Genomic DNA, 21734 nt, shown 5'->3' on the forward strand with positions numbered 1-21734 from the left:
CAACCTTGTATACATCCGGAGATGACTCCCATACAATCATCTCACGACACTCTTTTATGCTGTACGTTTTCATCGCCCTGCTTACGCGCGCCTTATCAGGAAAAAGTATGCCCTTTGACAGCACTGTTGGTCTAGATTCATCCCACATTGCTATCCGAATTTCGTTAATATCCTTTGTGAGGGCATCTACATCTGGCGTACTTGGAAAATGATCAACGTAGGGAATATGCCTTGAATGAAACGACACGTGGGACTCATACACTCTTGGTCTAACAGGAGGTGGAGCATGCTCCCTCGTTAAATCAGGCTCGGCATTCTCTTCCTCCTCCTCATCACCCTCGTCACGGAAGGGCGTGTCATCTCCAGACTCATCGGCATTATTGTCATAATCACTATTTTCTTCCTGACTCTGTGCATCTGCCAAATCCCGAGTAAATACGTCGTCTACGGGTAATTGAGTGAGGACAGGACCATCAAGTTGCTCGTTTTCACTGCATAACCAAAGAAATAATGAGTTACTGAAATTGGTCCAAACAATACATATAACTTTATATATTTACTTACAAATCATAATGTGTTGATATCCCATGATACACATTATCTTGTTGATGCTGAGTCCCGGATGGACCACCATGATCCAACACACCAAAACTAGGCATATTCCAACTGGCCGTTCATTCATAACTTGAAAAATTCATATCTGGTCAGTACCCCTTGTGGAATATATGAGTGTTAATACAAATACAATACACAAAAATATACATCGTAACACAAAGGATAATTGAATCTTACCACTCGGCTTGGGGATTATGTATACTAGGGGAGAAATTATTTTCTCGCTCCTCATTCGCTCGTGGAGATAAGTTTAGATCCGACCAAATGCTTTCAGCCGGAACCTGTTCGGCTAAAACTGCTCCAAAATAACCACCGGATGATTGAGGGATTTCCCTACTTTACGCAACCTCATTATTGCGAACGTCTTCAACCTTGACGTACATTTCCAATAATTTTATCACAATAAATTTCCTGTATTCATCCGGAGTCCCCAAAAAATCTCTCAGAGTTTCATCGTCTTCAATGTTAAACTCAGCATAACAAGCAACCCCTTGCGGAGTCATAGAATACGGATATCTTCCGGTTATTTTAAGATTCACCGAACGTTTGCTCACACTCATTTTATTACATAACAACGATGCCAATCTATCGTACTCCATTGTAAGTGGCAATGACACTGTGGAGATAAACTATAGCTTACTGAGTTATTCGCCACCACAACCTCAACCCCCCAATATAATGAAACCCTATTTTTTCGCTCTTGAGACATTATGACAAAATGCAAAACAACTTAACAACGAAAAATTTCTGAACACTTGAAAATTTTCAGAACACTTGAAAAATTTCAGACACTTGAAGATGTTAATGAATGGATTTTTACAAAATCCATCACCTCTTTAAATAAGGCAAAAACCAGCCCGGGGTTCAATTATTAGAGGTATAGCATTTTTAAAAAAAAATGCTATACCCAGTTGAATTATTGTTATGTTAGTTGACCACAGAAGAATTATTTGTGGCCCCGCTTATTATGTATAGCGTTTTAGTTAAAAACGCTATATATATAGCATTTTTTTAAAAAGACGCTATACTTAACTGGCCAAATGGCCGTTAAAGTATAGCGTCTTTTAAAAAGACGCTATATATATTTTGGTTACTCTTTTTTTTCCACACATTTCGGTCACTTGAGTCAAAAAGAATCACATTTTGGTTCCGAACTACTCATGCATTAATAGCCTTGATATTGCTAATACCATGGTTTGCTATGTATTAGTTATACATAAGATAATACCAAATATGTTGTATAACTAATATTTGCATTAATAATAGATAAGTTGAAAAAGTGTACCAAACAACTGATTACCAATATCAAAAGCTAATGCATGCATTATTTTCTCCAATGCATCCTACCAGATGACCCAATAGCTCCGTCTGTTACTTATAGAGGACAAGCAACTGAAAATCCAATTAGAAAATTATAACTTCTAAAGGCCAAAAATGATGTGTTTGATTACTTTGTTATACATACTAATTATGGCAATATAAAGCATATTACTATCTTGGTTTTTGGATATTATTGGAAAAATTACACTGTATAGCCATTATTGTAACGATCCGACCGGTCGTTTTGAGCTCAAGCACGTCGTTCGGCGATTTGAGACCATGAGCGGCTTCACTTCAGGTATTATGACTTGTACGCATGGTCGGAATTGAATTCTGGGAAGTTCGGAGTTGATTTGGAAAGAAAATCCTCATTTCGAAAGCTTTAAGTTGGCAGAACTGACTAAGATTGAATTTTTGAGTAAACGACCTCAGAATCAGGATTTGAAGGTTCTAGCACGTTCGTATGATGATTTTGGACTTGGGCGTATGTCCGGATCGGGTTTTGGATGACCTTGGAGCATTTCGGCGCATGTTGTGGAAGTTAACATTTTTGGAAGAATTTCATCAATTTGGGTTGAAGCGCATTTCAGTGATATCGATGTCCGTTTGGGATTCCGAGTATGGGAATAGCTCCGTATGGTGATTCTGGTATTAGGAGCGCGATCGGATGTGGATTTGGAGGGTAGGTCGTTTTGGAGTCATTTGGCAGAAGTTAGAAATTTGAAGGTTTTTGAGGAGTTTGACCGAAAGTGGACTTTCTGATATCGGGGTCGGAATCCGATTCCGGAAGTTGGAGTAGGTCCATAATGTCAAATAGGACTTGTCTGCAAAATTTGAGGTCAGTCGGACGAGATTTGATGGGTTTCGGCATCGAAGGTTGAAGTTTGAAATTCTAAAGTTCATCAAGTTTGAAATGGAGTGGGATTCATTGTTTAAGCGTTGTTTGATGTATTTTGAGGCCTCGAGCAGGTTCGCGTTATGTTATGGGACTGGTTGGTGTGATTGGAGATGAGATCCCCGGGGCCTCGGGTGGATTCCGAACGGTTAACGAATCGAAATTTGGAGTTGAGGAAGAGCTGAAGCTGCTGGGCACCTTGTGTAACAGCACCTGTGCGAGGAGGGCTACAAGTGCGAGCCCGCAGGTGCGGGAGATTGCTCGCAGAAGCGGAAGGTGCCAGGCCGCTGAGAAACCGCAGAAGCAGAAATGTTTGTGCACCTACGATGGCGCAGGTGCGATGCCAGTCGCCGCAGAAGCGGGAAGAGCCGCAGGTGCGGAAGAGGAAGCCGCAGAAGCGGAAGCGCGGATGCGGCCGAGGAGCCGCAGGTGCGAAAAGTCGCTGGGGCAGTGAGGGTTTTTATAAATGGGAATTGGCCATTTTTCATTTGGTTCGGGCGATTTTGGAGAGCTTCAAGGGGAGATATTCTTCAAGTATCACAAGGTAAGTTGTTACCACCCATTATAAGTTAAATACATGATTTAGATACGGATTAAAGTATGGGAATTAGTAGAAAATTGGGGTTTGAGGGTAAAACCTAGAAAATTGGTATTTTTGGATTTTGACCACGATTTTGGACATAAAATTGAGAGTAAATTATATATTTGAGTTCGTGAGGTTGCGGGCAAACTTTATTTTCGAAATTTTTTGGAATCCGGGCACGTGAGCCCGAGGGCGATTTTGTCAACTTTTCGATCGGGGTTAAAAATTATTATAAAGTGGATTATTATGAGTAATTGAGCATATATTAATGGGTTTGCATAATTAGTGACTAGTTTTGGAGCGTTGTGCATCGATTTGAGTCTTCGGAAGGGCGTGGAATGCCGGTTATGGAACTTAGGAGCGAGGTGAGTCTCCTTTCTAACCTTGTAAGAGGGAATTGTCCCCGTAGATGAACTAATTGGATATGTGCTTCTATTTGTGGCGGCTACGTACGCACGAGGTGACGAGAGTCCGTGCGTAGCTACTATTATGCTTAAGTCCGGATAGTCTAGGGCCCAAAAGCATGCTTCACTTGTAATATTTGCAATCTTGTTGTCATTTTAAATTGCTTAAATCATATCGAATTGGTAAATGAATTTCTAAAGAAATTAAACATCAATTATCTTACGTTAATGAGAAGTTGCCATTTCTTTGGGTAATCGTTCCCTGATGAATTCTTGATTGACTGTTTGATGTGTTTATTTACCTTTGACCGCATCGCATGTATGATTCGCGAGCGGGGTAATAGATGCATCTGTGGTTCGCGCGCCATTCGACCCTCTAGCGATGCACAATTTAAATATTTGTTTGATCGAGCCGTACGACCTCGGCATGGTTTGCGCATGCTTGTAATGCTTGACTTGCAACTTTATAATGATGATATTGCTTCCCTGGCCCGCGATAAATGTATAAATGCTGAAAATAAGTTTGGAAATTCCCTATTAATAAAAGAATTGTTTACTTGCTTCATGCTATTGAGTTACAGCCGTTTATAATAAAATTCTCGATTTACTATATTATTGGTATATTATTATTGGACCACTAGTAAGTGTCGAAGTCGACCTCTCGTCTCTACTTCTTCGAGATTAGACGGGATACGACCTCGGCATGGTTTGCGCATGCTTGTAATGCTTGACTTGCAATTTTATAATGATGATATTGCTTCCCTGGCCCGCGATAAATGTATAAATGATGAAAATAAGTTTGGAAAATCCCTATTAATAAAAGAATTGTTTACTTGCTTCATGCTATTGAGTTACAACCGTTATAATAAAATCCTCGATTTACTATATTATTGGTATACTATTATTGGACCACTAGTAAGTGTCGAAGTCGACCTCTCGTCTCTACTTCTTCGAGATTAGACGGGATATTTACTGGGTACGCGTTGTTTTCGTACTCATGCTACACTTGCTGTGCATTTTTGTTGCACGAGCACATGTACGTCTAGTGGACTCGTTGGGCGCAGCGGCATGGTTGAACAGAGACTTAGGTGAGTTGTATCTCTCGAGACGACCCGCAACCAGCAGAGTCTATTTCACAGTATAGTAGTTCTTTTCTGTCCAATTGTATTTCGGACAGTTATCGTATTGTACTTTATTTCCTAGAAATTGCTCATGCACTTGTGACACCGGGTTCTGGGATGTCTATGGGATTATTCAATATTTAAAAATTATTAAAGATATCATTATTTATTCAGTAAAATTCATTATTTATTGTTTAATGTATAAAAGAAATGATTTTAGAAATATTAAAACGAGAAATTTGTAGTTATTTGGTGTTGGCTTGCCTGACAGTGGTGTCCTGCACCATCACGACCTTTACTGGATTTGGGTCGTGACAATTATAAAAATAATAGTCTTAAAAATATATAAAAGTTATATATATATATAGTTTTTAGCTCAAGCTAAAAGTGATAATACATCGATATAATTCCATAACATGGTTGGATTTACACTAGATATTTAAATAGGAGATGAAATATATATGACAATTTTATCCTTATCATGTTGGGCCCAATACTACAAAAAAACTTTTGTGGAAGTGATAACGTGTATTGATTCCAGACAAAGAAACAATCTGATAAGGACATTGAGCTAATTCCTTCCTTTCAACAGAAGATTTTTATGCTTTTTAAAGTCATTCTACCACACCGCCCATTCTTTCATTCTTTCCAAGCCACTGTTTGATTCTGAATAAAGCCACACATAAAGTATAAAAGAAAAAGATTTTATTTATAAGGTGTTGAACACTATTAATAATATAAGACCTTTTAAGAGAAATTGTGTGGGTCTGATCTAAAATGGATAATATTACACTATATTAAAAATATTTTTACGCCATTTTAATTCAATAACTGGTATCAATAGGACACAAGTACGAAAATAGCAGAGTGATTGGGGTGAAATTCAAAGATAGCAAGATTTATAAGTGGTAATTGAAAAATAGCCACAGTTTTAAAAGTAATCAAAATTTAGCTACTTTTCATGTAAAGATAAATCTGAACGAAAATACTGTTCAAAATCTGGAAAATATTCCAGCATAATATACTGGAGTTCCAGTATAATATACTAGTCTAGCACAATATGTTGGAAGTTCATACACAAGTGCTCCAATCTCCAATATATTATGTTGGAACTTATTGTGTGTTGGAGTTTCAGCATAATATGCTGGAAGTTCATACACAGGTGCACCAATCTCCAGTATATTATGCTGAAACTTTTCGTGTTGCAGCAAAATAATGGATATTTTTAATGACTTTGCAAACATTGGCTATTTTTCAATTACCATTCTGAAAACTGGCTAGCCCGTGCTATTTTCACGAGTGATAGGGTAGGGCCCAACTTAGTATTTTTGCACGTCTATGAGCCCGTTTACTACATTTACCTATAACTTTAAAAATGCATCCACAAAAGAAGCCGGTAGGCTTTGGTGGCCATAAATACTCTCTAAATTAGCCAATGAATATGATCATATAAAATTAATTTAAAAGAGAAATTATTGGGTGTTTTTTAAGTCTTATATAAAAAAATAGGAAAAATATATTAAAAGACACTTAAAGTTGACCTCACATATCTTTTCACACTTCAACTTACTCAATGATCAAGTACACACTTCAACTTATCACATATGTGCCCCATGGACAACCCGAGCTGACATGGCAAAATGTGTGATTTTCACACAAATCACACATTGGCAATCCTTGGTAGAGCTTATTTATGATTTCGTGCTGAACCCGGTAAACGAACAAATAGGTGGTCTTTTTGTGTGAAAACTCTTAAAATTATATTTTTGTTTTATTTTTTTTATGTGGGGCCCACTTTCTTCATCCTTAATCAAGCAATAACGAGCACCACCTTTCTGCCACCATACCGCCGCCGCCTTGGCAGCCGACCTTCCTATCTCCACCATTTTCAGATCCAATTTTCATCAGCCAAAAGATGTAGCCAAAGAACTTTCTCTTCACCATCTTTCATCGCCATCGTCCTCCATATTTTCTCCATGAGCGCCACTTGAAACCTCTAAAAATGTCGTGAATCACCACTATCTTCTCCGACCGATCACCAAAAATTTCAGTTTCTTCCTCCATTAACCCCACTTCTCCAAGTACCAATAGCGTCATGTATTAACGCCAAAACGCTTTTACTCCACCATAACACAAAATACCATATTAGTGCCAACGTTATCCTCCAGTCCAGTTATCAAAACCATGATTTTTTTCAAAAAACCCAAAGCACCACCAAAATTGTTGTTTTGTCTAATTTGCAGAGAAATATTGAGGTCATTTCTTGATTTTAATTTCTATTTTGTTTGTGTTTGTGATATAAAAGTATTTGTGTTTGTGATAATTAAATTTTTAATCCACATAAAAAGATTAAATATTTTTTCAATCGAAATTACATGTGTCATTCACTGATTTGTTCGTTTGCCAAATCATCTGCGGTTGTGTCTCACGCATGTAATCTGCCAGATTTGGATTGTTCATGGGACATTTGTGTCAAGTTGAGGTGTCTATATGGTCACTTGGTAAGTTAAAGTGTGAAACTGACAATTGAGACCAACTTTAAGTGTCTGTTTATGTATTTCGCCTAAAAATAAAAAAGAAATGGATAATATAAATTAGCCAATGAATATGATCATATACAATTTAATTTAAAAGGGAATTTATTGGATGTGTGTAAATAAAGCCTTATCTACTTGTAATATGTTGAATATTCAAGTGAAACCTTTTAAAAAATTATGCGGGCTTAATTCAAAACGAACAGTAATATCACCCCAACAACCACATGGTACATGATGTAAAGATATTTATCGTGAGACAAAGACATGCTAATGTTGACCACTTTCTTGGGAAACTCTGTAGGAAAGGAAAAGCATAGGATTCTTCTTGAAATTAATATTGGTTGCTTTTTGCTGTTTCTCAATAAATTTTTGAAACATACATACAACTACATAAGATAGATTTCATGGGCAACTGTTAAAAATCCAAGAACTCTTGAGTGGTTATGATTAGCAGCCAAATTATTATAACAATGACCATGGCCTTCTTGATAATTACTATAGTCATTACTTCTTACTTTTCTTCCTTAGTTTCAGCCTATGATCTTGACCCTCCCCAGGATTTATGTGTTGCAGTTCAAGATTCCAACACTTCTGGTAACTCATTCATCTATCTTTATTTTCTTTTCATCTTTCTGCTAATGATTATATATACTGACAGTATAAAATTTTTTTTACACTAAAAATGTAGTTTAATACATGATGGTGGTTAGTTATCACTTTTACCATGTTAGCAGTAATGTTTATCACAAATATTGACAGGTATTTACATTATTAAAGACTTGATTGTGTTAACTCTGTTGGGTCGTTTGGTACGATGGACAAGCAAAAATAATTCTGGGATAAAAATTTATTTGTGCCTTATTCCTTTTTTGGTTACTAATCTTGGGATAAGTTATGTTAGGATTAAAAATAGTATCGGAATAACTTACATCTATCATAGGGTGAAATAATAATCCTAAGATAAGTTATCACAGGATAAAGTAAAACTGACAATTCCAGGATTAGTACAACATATCAAACAATCAAGAAGAAATAAGATCAGCATAACTAATCCTAGCATAACTAATCCCGGTGTAACTAATCCCAACATAACTTGTATTCAAACCAAACGACCCTTAGAGAATAGAGCTGACTTCTTTTAATTGTTTGCTTAAAAGCTAAATGTATGTCTAAATTATGTTCCTAATATGGTTCTATTCATTTTAAGTGCAGTTTTAATGAATGGAAAAGTTTGCAAAGATCCAAAGCTAGCAACTGCAAATGATTTCTTTGCTTCAGGTTTTAATGAAAGTGGACGTCCAATACCAAATTATCTTGGTTTTGCAGTGAATATATTGAATGTAAATCGTATGCCAGGACTCAACACTCTTGGTATTTCAATTGCTCGTGCTGATCTTGAACCATTTGGATTAATCTCACCTCATATTCATCCTAGAGGAAATGAGTTAATACTTGTATTAGAGGGTATTTTATATGTTGGATTTACTATTCCTGATCCAGGAAATCCTTTCAAATCAAGATTATTTGAGAAAATCTTGAATCCAGGAGATGTTTTTGTGATCCCACAAAGTCTTATTCATGTTCAGTATAATTTGGGAACTACTAATACGACAGCGTTAAGTGTTTTCAACAGCCAAAATCCTGGAGTTCATATGATTCCTTTTCAACTATTTGGATCGAATCCACCAATTCTTGATGATGTTCTTGTCAAAGGTTTTCGATTGGATAAGAAAGTGATTGAACATCTTCGAGCTCAGTTCTCGAGCAAATCGTGAACATGTTTGTACTGTTACAATCTATGAATTTTAAGTCATCTGTGTAAGTGTTGAGCAACTCTCTTGAAATGTAAGAAGACAAGTTCTAGTTTGCTGTAATTTTATTTTTTCCTGTAATTAGGTATAGGTTGTGTTCTTTAAAAGAAACAAAACTTGGTGATGTTCTTTTAAAGGTTCTGTTTTGTAATGCAATCTTGTCACGCAAAAAAAAAGGTGGACTGAATTGTGCAACCCAAAAAGAAAATGTGTTATTTGTACACCATGCCCCTTTACAATTTTGAATTTAAGCAAATTAGATCTTTTATGTGTAAAAGAGACATCTTTTATGTGTAAAAATAAATCTCCTATATATATATAAAAAAAAAGATATGGTTAAAAAACTAAAAACAAGTTTGTAAGAACTAAAATAACCAATTGACCCGAAAAGAAAGTGGGAGGTTAAAACGAAAGTAAAATGGCGACTTATTTTGGTAATGAGCACTTTGCAAAAGGGCACAAAATAATGTGACATACATTTCTTTTTCCCTTTTAAATTGAATTATCTATGTATTGAGGACTTTGAGATATTTAGGTGAACTTAAACAACAACAACAAATTCAGTGTAATTTCACAAGTAGGATTTTGGGAGGGTAGTATGTACGAAGACCTTACCCCTACCTTCAAGAAGGCAAAGAGGCTGTTTCGGAAAGACCCTCGACTTAGGAAAGATAAAAGGAAGGGCATCAACAATCACACCAATTCTAAAACCGAAACAAAAATACAAAGATACAAAACTAAAATTGAGTGTCGTAATTAGAATGCCGAAACGAAAGCAATGATAAGTAATCACATAAATCAAGAAATACGAAAATACATAACTAACGCTAACTCATGTACTAAAGCTACTATTACAGACAAGGACAACGCTACGCGACCTATTCTAACCCTTTACCTCCACACCTTCTTATCCCTCCCTGGTCATGTCCTCAGTGAGCTGGAGCAACGCCATATCTTGCCTAATCGCCTCTCCCTAATACTTCTTCGACCTACCTCTACCTCTCCTTAGGCCCTCCAGGACGAACCTCTCGCACCTCCTCTTTTAGGCGAGCTTAAAGTTAACTATAATTATAAGGTACGTAGATCTTGCCACCAACAAGCTTTTAACTTTGTTGATCGTAAAAAGCTCCAAATAGGTTTATAGTAGCTCAAAGCTCTAAGTTGGAACTCGATAGTCTAAATAATTTAATGTTCCACAATTATGTTCTTATCAAAATCGAAAATACCAAACCAAAATATTTCAGAATGTAGCAAATCGATCGATAGTGCGATGCTATTTTAGTAATTTCACTTAAAAGAGATAAATGCGTTAGAATAGACTGACTACATCATATTTCTTGGGGTACCATCTCTTTTCGGACCTTGCATGATATTTTGTATACCGGATTGCTCTTTTTAGTTAAAAGAGACAAAATTTAAAAAGGGACTTCCAAAAAGGCCATTTATGCAATTCGGCCCAATACAAAAGCAACATAGTCCATGGGCTTCAAATTAGCACCTCTATCGGGTCAAATCTGCCATCTTCTTTAACTCATTCCTGTGTGATGAAACGCTAAAACCCAACAATTTCCCCTGCTAAAACCCTAGCAGTAAGTTTCAAACTTTCAGTAGCAGCAAAAAATTGCAGCACACAACAATGGAGAAAACCTCCCAATCTCCACACCCATTATTAAAAATAGCAGAAATACAAGGAAGAGGAAGAGGACTTATTTCAACTCAACCCTTAAAACCTGGCCAAGTAGTCCTCAAAGATTCCCCTCTCCTCCTATATTCTGCATCTCCTTTGATCCCCTCAAACAATACTTTTTGCTCAAATTGCTTCAAAATAATACACCAATCTCCAATCCCATGCCCAATGTGCACATTTTCAGCTTTTTGTAACTCTAATTGTCAATCCATAGCTTTATCCTCTTCTCACACTCCTTGGGTTTGTCAATCTTTAACCCATCTTCGTAATATCTTATCTTCTCATAATCTACTTATAGACCAACAAATTCAAGCTCGTTTTTTAATCTCTGCTTATAACTTAGCACTCATTTCTCCTTCCTCTTTTCGTGTTTTATTATCCCTTCAAGGCGAACCGTCTTTTATTTCTGAAAATGAGGCTCTATTGCTTCACTCCCTCGTTGCTACGCTCAACCCGCCTACGAGTGAATTTGGGTTCTCAAAAGAGCTTACTGCTGCTCTTTTGGCTAAGGATAAGGTAAATGCATTTGGGTTGATGGAACCTTTTGATTCTAATAAAGAAAGGGGTGTTAGAGCTTATGGTATTTATCCTATGGCTTCGTTTTTTAATCACGATTGCCTTCCGAATGCTTGTAGGTTCGAGTATGTTGATAGTGAAGTTAGTGATAGGAGTGGTGTTGATATGATTGTTAGAGTTATTCATGATGTTCCCGAGGGAAGAGAGATTTGTTTGAGTTATTTCCCTGTGAATTTTAAGTATTCCGATAGGCAGAAAAGGTTGAAGGAGGATTATGGGTTTGTATGTAATTGTGATCGGTGTGTGGTCGAGGTTAATTGGTCTGATCATGAGGATGACGATGCTATGGATAACGAGGGCGAGGAAAATGAGGAGGAAGAGGATGAAGCAATGGAGGAAGATGTGGATGATGAAGTAAATGGAAATGATGAGGTGGAGGAGGGTGATCAAGATTTTCCTCACGCGTATTTCTTCGTTAGGTACATGTGTAATCGAGAGAATTGTGGGGGTACATTGGCTCCGTTGCCTCCTTCTGATGCATCTCCATCGACAGTTATCGAATGCAATGTTTGTGGTAATTTGAGCAAATGTGATGAGCTTATGGTTTAGCGTCGGGGACCATTGAATCCCATCATTATGTCACATTTTCCATATCAATTAGGTTTGTTTTTTCTTAGAAATTTGAGCCTTTGCGTGATATTTTTCGCGCTTATGTTGAGTTTGATAGACACCTATTTGATGATCTTTAGTCGTAGCTAAAACTTCTTGACCCTTTGCCTTTGGTAGATCGTCTTGGTTTTCCTTTTTGTTAGTCTCAAGCAAGTGCCAAAATGTTGGCTTGTGATCTCCATAATTTTCTTATATATCTACGGTATACCATTTGTTTCCATAATTTTCATATGTACATGGCATACCTTTGTTTGAGTAACATGTACTTTTCTTGTGAGCATTTTAACAATCAATTAATCAACTAGTTGCCTTTGAATTGGGCGCGGCTATATGAATAATATATACCATTTCGCTCTATTCTTCTAAGTATTTTACATGGATAAGCTGCCAGGGAATTTCAACATACCGAAGGCCTCAAGTTATGAATATCAAGCACCGGAGTGTTGTGACTTGTGACAGAGCTCGTGATACTAATTGGATTGTGGTGTATACGGCTTGAATGAAAAGTTAAGATCATTGAACCATCCCCAATAAACATGAATTCTCTCATATATTTCATGGCTCTATAGACAATTGAAGCAGTTCAGGTCATGATACCATTTTGCCTGAAATAAAACCTTCTGATCTTCAGCAATAAAAGGTAACATCAGTATTTTATTCGAATGAGATTCAATGATTCCATCATAGGCCCTTTCTCTACGGCCTAGAGATCCTATAAGCTTTCGGCGCTCTGTAGAGATGGGAGCGGATTCACCCCTTCTTTTATTTAAGTTCCTCCCTGATACATGGTTTACATACCCGGCTCAACATTCTTGGAAAACAATTGAATCGAGGGTTCGGAGGAGAATTGGCCCTCTTGATGGTATCCAGTTGAAATGGTTGCTGGATTGCCCCTAGTTCAAGCTCTAAGTCAAGCATTCAGGCACCTAAGACCAGAAGCTGGAAGCATCGTTTTTTCATTCTTTTCTTATGAGGTCGTGTACAACAACCTTAACCGCACAAGCCTGGGCTGGGCCTACCTCCATCCCTAGAGGAGCCGTATGAGGCGGAAGCTCACTCTTTGATCTGCAGAATAAGGCTTAGGAGCTCTCTCTTTTATGGCAGAGATCTCTCCATACCAAGAAACCGAATCACAATGGATCGAAGCCCTCCTTTTCCTTCCTCTGTGTATTTAGCTAACTAATGTTAGTTGGATATGAAAATGAACCTTGTTTCTTTTTTGATACTTCGTGAAAGATTTAGAGATTTGCTATTTATTGATTTACAACATCGAGCAACTGCCATTTTGTTTAGCTTCTTTTTCATTCATTGCTCTCCATCGCTTTATATACCAGACCCCACTTGTGGGATTACACTGAGTTTGTTGTTGTTGTTGTTGCTCTCCATCGGTTGATTTTTTTTTTCCTTTCTAATCTGCCATAAGCCAAGATAGGGCAATGTTGAAGCACCTTACCAGAAAGTAGAAACCATGATTAACTAAAGTAGGAGTATATATTACCAAAATGTATAAAGAATATGCAATGCAAAATGATAAGAAGACAATAAGGAGGTTAAAAATGCAATTCCTTGCGTGGGATGTGATTTTCCAAGTTAGGGCAAAACTTTTTCTGTCTCTGACTTTTGTGTGTATACATTTTCACAACTAGTTGTAGCTACCATTTACTATATTACTTCCTATAGTTATGTTTTCAGGGTTTTTAGAGTGTATTCAATATATTTAAGCTAATGTATTCATGAATACAGTAGCATTTCTCGGCGTGAAACAGGGGATTACAGCTAGACAAATTATTGTATTCGACTGTATTCACGGCGTGAAACAGGGGATTACAACTAGACAGATTATTATATTCGACTTTATTCACGATATGTATTTGTGAATACAATAACGTAAATAGCGCAATTCATGGTCTATTCGGCTGTTTTTAATACAGAAAGTGAATCAATTAACATAATAGACTCCTAATATAACTCAAACTCAATTATAACACACAAAGTTTGTATTTTCAGTTATAAAAAAGATTCTCAATCGAAAAACACCCAAAAAACATAGCAATCTTCAGAGAAATTATATAATTACATTGAATACAGTTAAATACATAAAAATATATTGAATACATGAAGTATAGCAGGTCATCTATAGTGCAAAAACATATGAATACATACTGCAGATACATTTGAATATATAGATACATCCCAATACATAAATTATATTAATTAAAAAAATATATATGAATACATTCATGGAAAATAGTGAGACAGCGAATACAATAAAATACATGGAATACAAGATACATTGAAATACAACGAAAAAAAAGACAATGAATACAATGAAATACATAGAATACAGCGAGATACATTGAAATACAATAAAAAAAAGGTAACAGACTCTTCAAGTTGCTCAGCCCCAAACTCCGTCGTCTTTGTTCAAGAACAACCCTAACGCCGTCTCGTCAAGAGGGCTGCGATTCTGACTCGAAACTCTCAAAATTTGGCGCAAAAACGAAATAAATTCCTTATTTTCAATAGCAGATTGTCTTCTTTTGTTAGTAATTGCGAATATGGTAGATGAAGAAAAGTAGCAATGGAGGTGGTGAGAGGCAAGAGTTGCAGTGGCCATGTCCAGATTTCATTGCAAAGCAACGACCATCAGAATGAGGTGGATCTTTCTCTCTAGGGCTTGATTTCGACATTTATTCAGAGCCCCAGCCCACTGACAATGAAAATTTTAAGTGCATCTCCTTTGTCAGGATCTGAACTTCAAGAGGCACCATGCCTTCCCCGAGCACAACTGTATATTGGTACCTGAAAATTACACACCAATATTAGGCCAAACACTTGAAGAAAAGAAACTTATCTCAAATCTCTCATGCTTTTTACCCGTTGAATTTCGGATTTGCTATGTAGTCCTTGTATCTCCGCGATTATACAAAGCGTTGAGAGAGAGGGTGAAAAAAAATCTAAAAGAATGAGAGAGAAAAATAATACAAAGCGTATTTTATGGCTTAAGGGTAGGAGGTGACCATAAGTAGATATTTGGCTATAAAAATCAAAAGGTAGCTATGAAATATAATTTTTTAAAAGGATATTTGTTTAAAATAAATAAGGTATCAACCTTTGCTATAGGAGGTAAAAATTCCTACTTTTATTACCAATCTAGCTTCGAATTTGCCTGGAAAAAAATGAATGATCTTCAACAATGAAAGGAAACATCAGTGTTTGTCTAATTTGGAAATGTAAATGAACCTTAATTGTTTTTGGATAATTGATGAAATACTTAGACATTTCGGAAACAGCCTCTCTACCCTCCGGGGTAGGGGTAAGGTCTGCGTACACACTACCTCCCCAGACCCCACACGTGGGAGTATACTGGGTTGTTGTTGTTGATGAAATACTTAGACATACAACAACAACAACAACGACCCAGTAAAAGCCCACTAGTGGGGTCTGGGGAGGGTAGTGTGTGTAGACCTTACCCCTACCCCGAAGGAGTAGAGAGGTTGTTTCCGAAAGACTCTCGGCTCAAGAAGACAAAAAGACAAAAGGAGACAATATCAATATCACCACAGAAATCATAGGAAAATAGGAACAACATGAAATCCAGAAGAAAGATGCAAAGCAAAAGCGATAGCTAGTAAATAGGTCCAGCACTGAAAAGTGAAATAGTAAGACACAACATTGCCACTAGCTATCTTAGACAAAAACCCTACCAGAAATACTTAGACATACTACACAAGAAAAAGCCTAGATTAATGGTCGTCATATGTAGATGGTGTTTGGATTGGCTTAAAAGATGGTCAAACCAGCTTATAAGCACTTTACATGATTATAAAGTCAAACCCTTAACAAAAGCGATAGCTAGTAAATAGGTCCGACACTGAAAAGCGAAATAGTAAGACACAACATTGCCACTAGCTATCTTAAAGAAAAACCCTGCCAGAAATACTTAGACATACTACACAAGAAAAAGCCTTGATTAATGGTCGTCATATATAAATGATGTTTGGATTGGCTTAAAAGATGGTCAAACCAGCTTACAAGCACTTCACATGATTATAAAGTCAAACCCTTAACAAATAGGGAAAATGAACTGTTCTTTCTCAAAAAAAGAAAAGAAAGAAAAGAAATAAACTGTGTCAATCATCACTTTTAAAGTTATCAAAAATTCATCAGTATAGGTAGCACCTTCTCCTTCTAAAATTAGGCATGCTTGTCTTCTCTTTCAGTTCTATTATTTATAGGTAAATGGGTTCCCAAAAGTCTATCTCTAACAACTTATTAGAACATTTTTGGACAAAGAGTCTGATTTAAAGCTAATACTCAAGAGTCAAGATAGGCTGACATCTTATTTTCCACTTAATATGTATTATTGGTTTGTTGAGGCATTTCTGTCACAGTACCTATAGCCCATTTTCTTGATTATTTTAGCCATGAGCTAATAGAGTTGTAAAGTTGACTACTGATTATATTAATGGTTACTTCTTGTCTTGAACCTGCTTTTAATAATGAGAAATTATCAGGACTAATCATTTGGACTGACGGAAACAAGGATATTAAAATGATTAGATCAAACTATAAGTAGTCACACCTCTCTGGTTGTTTGAAAAAAAAAATCATAACGAGCCCAAAATAAACAAACTTGTTTCACAAAAAGCTTGGCTTTTTGCTAAGAAACCTGACTTTGCTATAACAATGAGCATGTCCTGGTTAATAACAACTTTAGCCATCACTGCTTTCTTTTCTTCCCAATTAGCTTATGCATATGATCTCAACCCTCTACAAGACATATGTGTTGCAGTTAAAGACACTAACGCTTCTGGTAAATGAGTAAATCATCCTTCTATAGTCACGAAAGTTTTTTGACAGATTCATTCTCTTTGAAAAAAAGCAAAGGAAAAGGGTTAAGTTTGCTTCTATATTATTCGTAATCAACCGATTTTGCCCTCCGTTAGATTTTTGGCCTAATATTAACTCGTTTTTAGGAAAACGTTTCGTGTTTACCCTTGATCCCTGACGGATCGCTCCAGCCTGAGGGTAATTTTAAACTATATTCAAAAGCTGGAGGGTAAATTTGGACATTTTTTCGTGACAGAAAATTTAGATACATGGAGTTCACCCATTTTAGGTTAGAGCTCCGCTAATGACAAAGGAAAATATGAGACGATTGCAAGATTATGAATGAACCAAAAGTGAAACTGAGGGTAAAATTGAGCAAGTTGATATAATATATAGGGTTAAATTGTTTACCTTTCCCGTTTAAACATTATGTTATAATTTCTGTGTGGGAATGAGGCCTATTTATGTTGTATATATAATTTCTATCATCTGTTAGCTATTAATATCTGAACAATATGTTTAGCTTCATTTTATTTCACTTGTGCAGTTTTCCTGAATGGAAAGGTTTGCAAAGACCCAAAGCTTGCAAAAGCAGACGATTTCTTCTTTTCAGGTCTTAATGTAAGTGGAAATCCAATGCCCAATTCTGGTTTTGCTGCAAATGTTGCGGACGTAAACACAATGCCTGGACTCAACACTCTTGGTATTTCTATAGTTCGTGGTGACTTCGAGCCAGGGGCCCTTGTTCCACTTCACACACACCCTCGAGCTACTGAGCTCATAACGATATTGGAGGGTACTATCTATGCTGGGTTTCTTGCTCCTGATGCAAATGTCTTTAAGAGTCGTCTCTTCTCTAAGATTTTGAATCCTGGCGATGTGTTTGTGATCCCACAGGGGCTTATACACTTCCAGTATAATGTGGGACATAAAAATGCTACTTTGCTAGCTTCTTTCAACAGTCAAAACCCTGGAGTCGTCACAATTCCTAATTCAATTTTTGCTTCAGATCCGCCTATTCTTGACGATGTTCTTGCCAAAGGTTTCCAGCTCGATAAGAAAGTGATTAAACAACTTCGAAAGAAATTCTCCTAGAATATGTCATTACAGATATTATTGTGTGCTGAAAGTTGTGTGCAGCTACTCACCAACGATGTATGAAAGTATTCTTATACTTTTCTCTAATTTTAACACTGTTGTATTTTCTTTTACCTGTTTTTTGTCCATTATGTACAACAATAACGTATTCAGTATAGTCCTGCAAGTTGGGTTTCGGGAAGTTAGAGTGTACCCAGGCCTTATCCCCACCTTGTGCAGGTAGGGAGGCTGTTTCCGATACACCCTCGGCTCCAAGTCAAGCATCAATGCAGCAGTAAGGAAAAGAAATACAACAGTGAAGTCATGGCAAAAAAGTAGTAACAACAGCTAGACAGTAACAACAACAGAAGCAGAAGCAACAACGTAGTAATAGTAATCTAAGAACAAGACAAAACTAGACTAACACTAAAACTACATAGAGAAGGGAACTCATTTCCTTTATATGACAAAGGGTAACAAATTCCTTTAGCAGATGAATACAGCACCAATAAACTAAAATGTTGGCTTCTGAGCTCCGTAATTGTAATATATACTCTGTTTGAGTATCATGTACTTCTCTTGTGAGCAGTTTAAAAACAAATTAATCGAACAGTCTCGTCTGAATTCGCCTTGGCTATATGAAACATCTATACCATTTCGACCCTTATGGTCCGGCCCTTCCCCGGACCCCACGAATAGCGGGAGCTTAGTGCACCGGGCTGCCCTTTATGTGTTCAGTCTTGTGATTAGGGGTGTAGATGGACCGGGTTGGTTCGTTTTTTTTTTTTTTATCAAAATCAAACCAAACCAACTATATTGGTTTGAATTGGTTAGGTTCTATCGGGGTTTTTCGGATTTTTTTTTGTTATATGAATTTTATTTCAATCTTACTTTGTTAATTTTTGATAAGTAAATATATGTTTAGTAACAATTGAAAAAATTGATAAATATATGGTCTATCAAAATATTCTTATGGAAAAATTTTCTTAGTAACACATGAATAGTTATTATTTAGTCGTCTGACAATAATTTTATATTCATGTACACTTTCAAGGTTAATCAAATTTAATAATTAAACAAATATATATATGTTCTATTTAATTTTAAATTAACGAAATACCATCTCAAATTCGAAAAATATATAAAAATTTCACAGATATTGACATATGAATATGGAAGAACAAAGAGATTGACACATTTCACTAACACTTGATAAGAAAGTGATCATATAACATATTATTTAAAGTTAATAAATATGGAGCACTTCATATTTAACTAAATATTACATCCCATAAGAGAATTGCAAATATATCTTGATTTTTTGTGAAGAAAATTATATAAAAAGTTTTAAAAGTATATATAAAAATTATATATTTATATGTCGGTTTGGTTTGGTTTTTTTTTACTCAATACCAAACCAAATCAAATCAAACCTAATAAGGATTTTTATTCGGTTTGGTTTAACCTTTTGGTTTGGTGCGATTTTCGGTTCGGTTGTACACCCCTACTTGTGATCATAGGAGGTTCAGATCCATGCCACCATCCTCTGTAGTCCATGTTTCTTTTGTGAAAAAAAAGTTTGAAAAATGGTAAAGTCATAAATGAAAAGTCTTATGATCATTGAGGCATCCTTAATAAACATGAATTCGCGCATATATTTCATGGCTTTATAGACAATTGAAGCTAAAGACTCTACCTGTAGTTCAGGGCATGATATGATTTTGCCTGAAACAAAAGCCTATGATCTTCAGCAATAAAAGGTAACATCAGTTTCTCATCTGAGTATTGAACTATGTAATTTTAGATGCAAATCAAAATGAACCTTGTTTCTTCTTTGATAATATGTAATACAATTATCAAATGCAATTCCTTGCGCTGGAATTTGATTTGTATCGCTAAATAGAATGGGGATGTTACATCTTAACAACCTAGTACAGGTGTATTTGTATTGCTAAATAGAATAATTGGTTGCTTCTAACTCAGTACAAACAAAAAGAAATAAACTATGAATCATTATATTTTAGTTATCAAAATTCCTTATCATATGTATTGCACCTTCTCATTTTAAAATCAGGCATGTTCCTCTTTGCTTTATTATTTATGGTATTAAAAGTTTCTTAGGTAAGGAAACTGATTTAAAGTTAAGACTAAGACAGGCTGAAATATTATTTTTGACTAGCTATTTGATGGGTTTTTAAGGCATTTCTATCATTAAACCATTTTCTTGAATATTTAAAATATTAAGCCTTGTGCTGAGAGTTGTGAAGTTGACCCCTCATATTTCTTGATATTAATGGTTCCTTATTGAACTTGAACTGCATTTAAAAATGAGAAATTACCTGTATTATTCTTTTGAACAAATGGAAACAAGGATATTAAAAATGACAGAAAAATGACAACGAGGATATTAAAAATGTTTAGTTCTATATAAAAATCACACCTAAACTTGTTTCCAGGACAAAGCTTGAGTTTTTGCTAAGAAACCAGACTTTGCTATAGCAATGACCATGAGCTGGTTAATAACAACTTTAGCCATTGCTGCTTTCTTTTCTTCCCAATTAGCTTATACATATGATCTCAACCCGCTACAGGACATATGTGTTACAGTTAACGACTCGAATGCTTCTGGTAAATCATCCTAGTATAATCACAAAAGCTTCCTGTTTTGAACAATATGCTGTATAATTTCTGGCTTCTCTTAGCTCTTAATATATATACTATCTGAATGATACTCTAGCTTCATTTCATTTCATTTATGCAGTATTCGTGAATGGAAAGATTTGTAAAGACCCAAAGCTGGCAAAAGCAGATGATTTCTTTGCTTCAGGTCTTAATTAATGTAAGTGGAAATGCAATGGCTAAGTTTGGTTTTGCTATAAATGTTGTGGATGTAAACACAATGCCTGGATTCAACACTCTTGGTATTTCTATAGTTCGTGTTGACATGGAACCACAGGGTCTAGTTCCACTTCACACGCACCCTCGAGCTACTGAGATCGTAACTATGTTGGATGGTACTATTTATGCTGGATTTCTTCTCCCTGATTCTCCAAACATCTTTAAGAGTCGTCTCTTCTCCAAAATCTTGAATCCAGGCGATGTTTTTGCGATCCCACAGGGGCTTATTCACTTCCAATATAATGTGGGAAACAAAAATGCTACTTTTCTGGCTTCTCTCAACAGTCAAAATCCTGGAGTTATCATGATTCCGAATTCAATCTTTGCATCAGATCCACCTATTCTGGACGATGTTCTTGCCAAAGGTTTCCAGCTTGATAAGAAAGTGATCAAACAACTCCGAAAGAAATTCTCCTAGGATATGTCATTGAAAATATGATTGTGTGCTGAAATTCGTGTGCAGCTGCTCAGCAGCAAAGTGGGGAAGTATTCATATACTTTTCTCTAATTTAAACACTGTTTGTTGTATTTTGTATTAGCCGATTCTCTTCTTCAATCATTTAAGGTCTTTTATAGCTAAAAATAAATATTTTTATGCAGCTTAATAGATCTGTAACCACTTGGTGTAAATACTGAGTTCGAGTACATCTTTATCAATTTGGTGAGAATCTGGAACGGGCTAAAGATGACGAATATAAATGTCTATATATCATAAATTTACCCAATATAATAGTAAAATTACTGATCTTTAATCACTATAACAATAAT

General features: G+C 36.0%; 4 protein-coding genes across 5 annotated transcripts; all 4 read left to right on the forward strand.

The window, feature by feature from the left end:
• The first annotated feature begins 7248 nt into the window (after nucleotides 1-7248).
• On the forward strand, nucleotides 7249-9507 carry LOC109210772 (putative germin-like protein 2-1). Of its 2 annotated transcripts, none has more exons than XM_019374239.1 (2): nucleotides 7249-8069; nucleotides 8683-9507. In XM_019374239.1, the coding sequence occupies exons 1-2, from the start codon at nucleotides 8038-8040 to the stop codon at nucleotides 9248-9250; spliced, it is 600 nt and encodes a 199-aa protein (XP_019229784.1). In that variant the 5' UTR covers nucleotides 7249-8037; the 3' UTR covers nucleotides 9251-9507. The 2 variants fall into 2 exon arrangements, with proteins under 2 accessions (XP_019229784.1, XP_019229783.1); XM_019374238.1 differs by having other exon boundaries at nucleotides 7263-8069; nucleotides 8688-9507.
• A 1308-nt stretch (nucleotides 9508-10815) lies between these two features.
• Nucleotides 10816-12513, forward strand: LOC109210773 (histone-lysine N-methyltransferase ASHR2). Its single transcript, XM_019374240.1, has one exon. It carries the CDS (start codon nucleotides 10923-10925, stop codon nucleotides 12096-12098), a length of 1176 nt encoding a protein of 391 aa, XP_019229785.1. The 5' UTR covers nucleotides 10816-10922; the 3' UTR covers nucleotides 12099-12513.
• Nucleotides 12514-16759: 4246 nt separating this feature from the next.
• Nucleotides 16760-18202, forward strand: LOC109210769 (germin-like protein subfamily 1 member 17). Its single transcript, XM_019374234.1, has 2 exons — nucleotides 16760-16974; nucleotides 17539-18202. Exons 1-2 carry the CDS (start codon nucleotides 16848-16850, stop codon nucleotides 18084-18086), a joined length of 675 nt encoding a protein of 224 aa, XP_019229779.1. The 5' UTR covers nucleotides 16760-16847; the 3' UTR covers nucleotides 18087-18202.
• A 1433-nt stretch (nucleotides 18203-19635) lies between these two features.
• On the forward strand, nucleotides 19636-21515 carry LOC109210771 (putative germin-like protein 2-2). The gene is made up of 2 exons (XM_019374236.1): nucleotides 19636-19828; nucleotides 20830-21515. The coding sequence occupies exon 2, from the start codon at nucleotides 20839-20841 to the stop codon at nucleotides 21382-21384; it is 546 nt and encodes a 181-aa protein (XP_019229781.1). The 5' UTR covers nucleotides 19636-19828; nucleotides 20830-20838; the 3' UTR covers nucleotides 21385-21515.
• Nucleotides 21516-21734: the final 219 nt, after the last annotated feature.

The sequence above is a fragment of the Nicotiana attenuata genome, unplaced genomic scaffold (genome assembly GCF_001879085.1).
Source record: "Nicotiana attenuata strain UT unplaced genomic scaffold, NIATTr2, whole genome shotgun sequence".
Lineage (NCBI taxonomy): Eukaryota > Viridiplantae > Streptophyta > Magnoliopsida > Solanales > Solanaceae > Nicotiana > Nicotiana attenuata.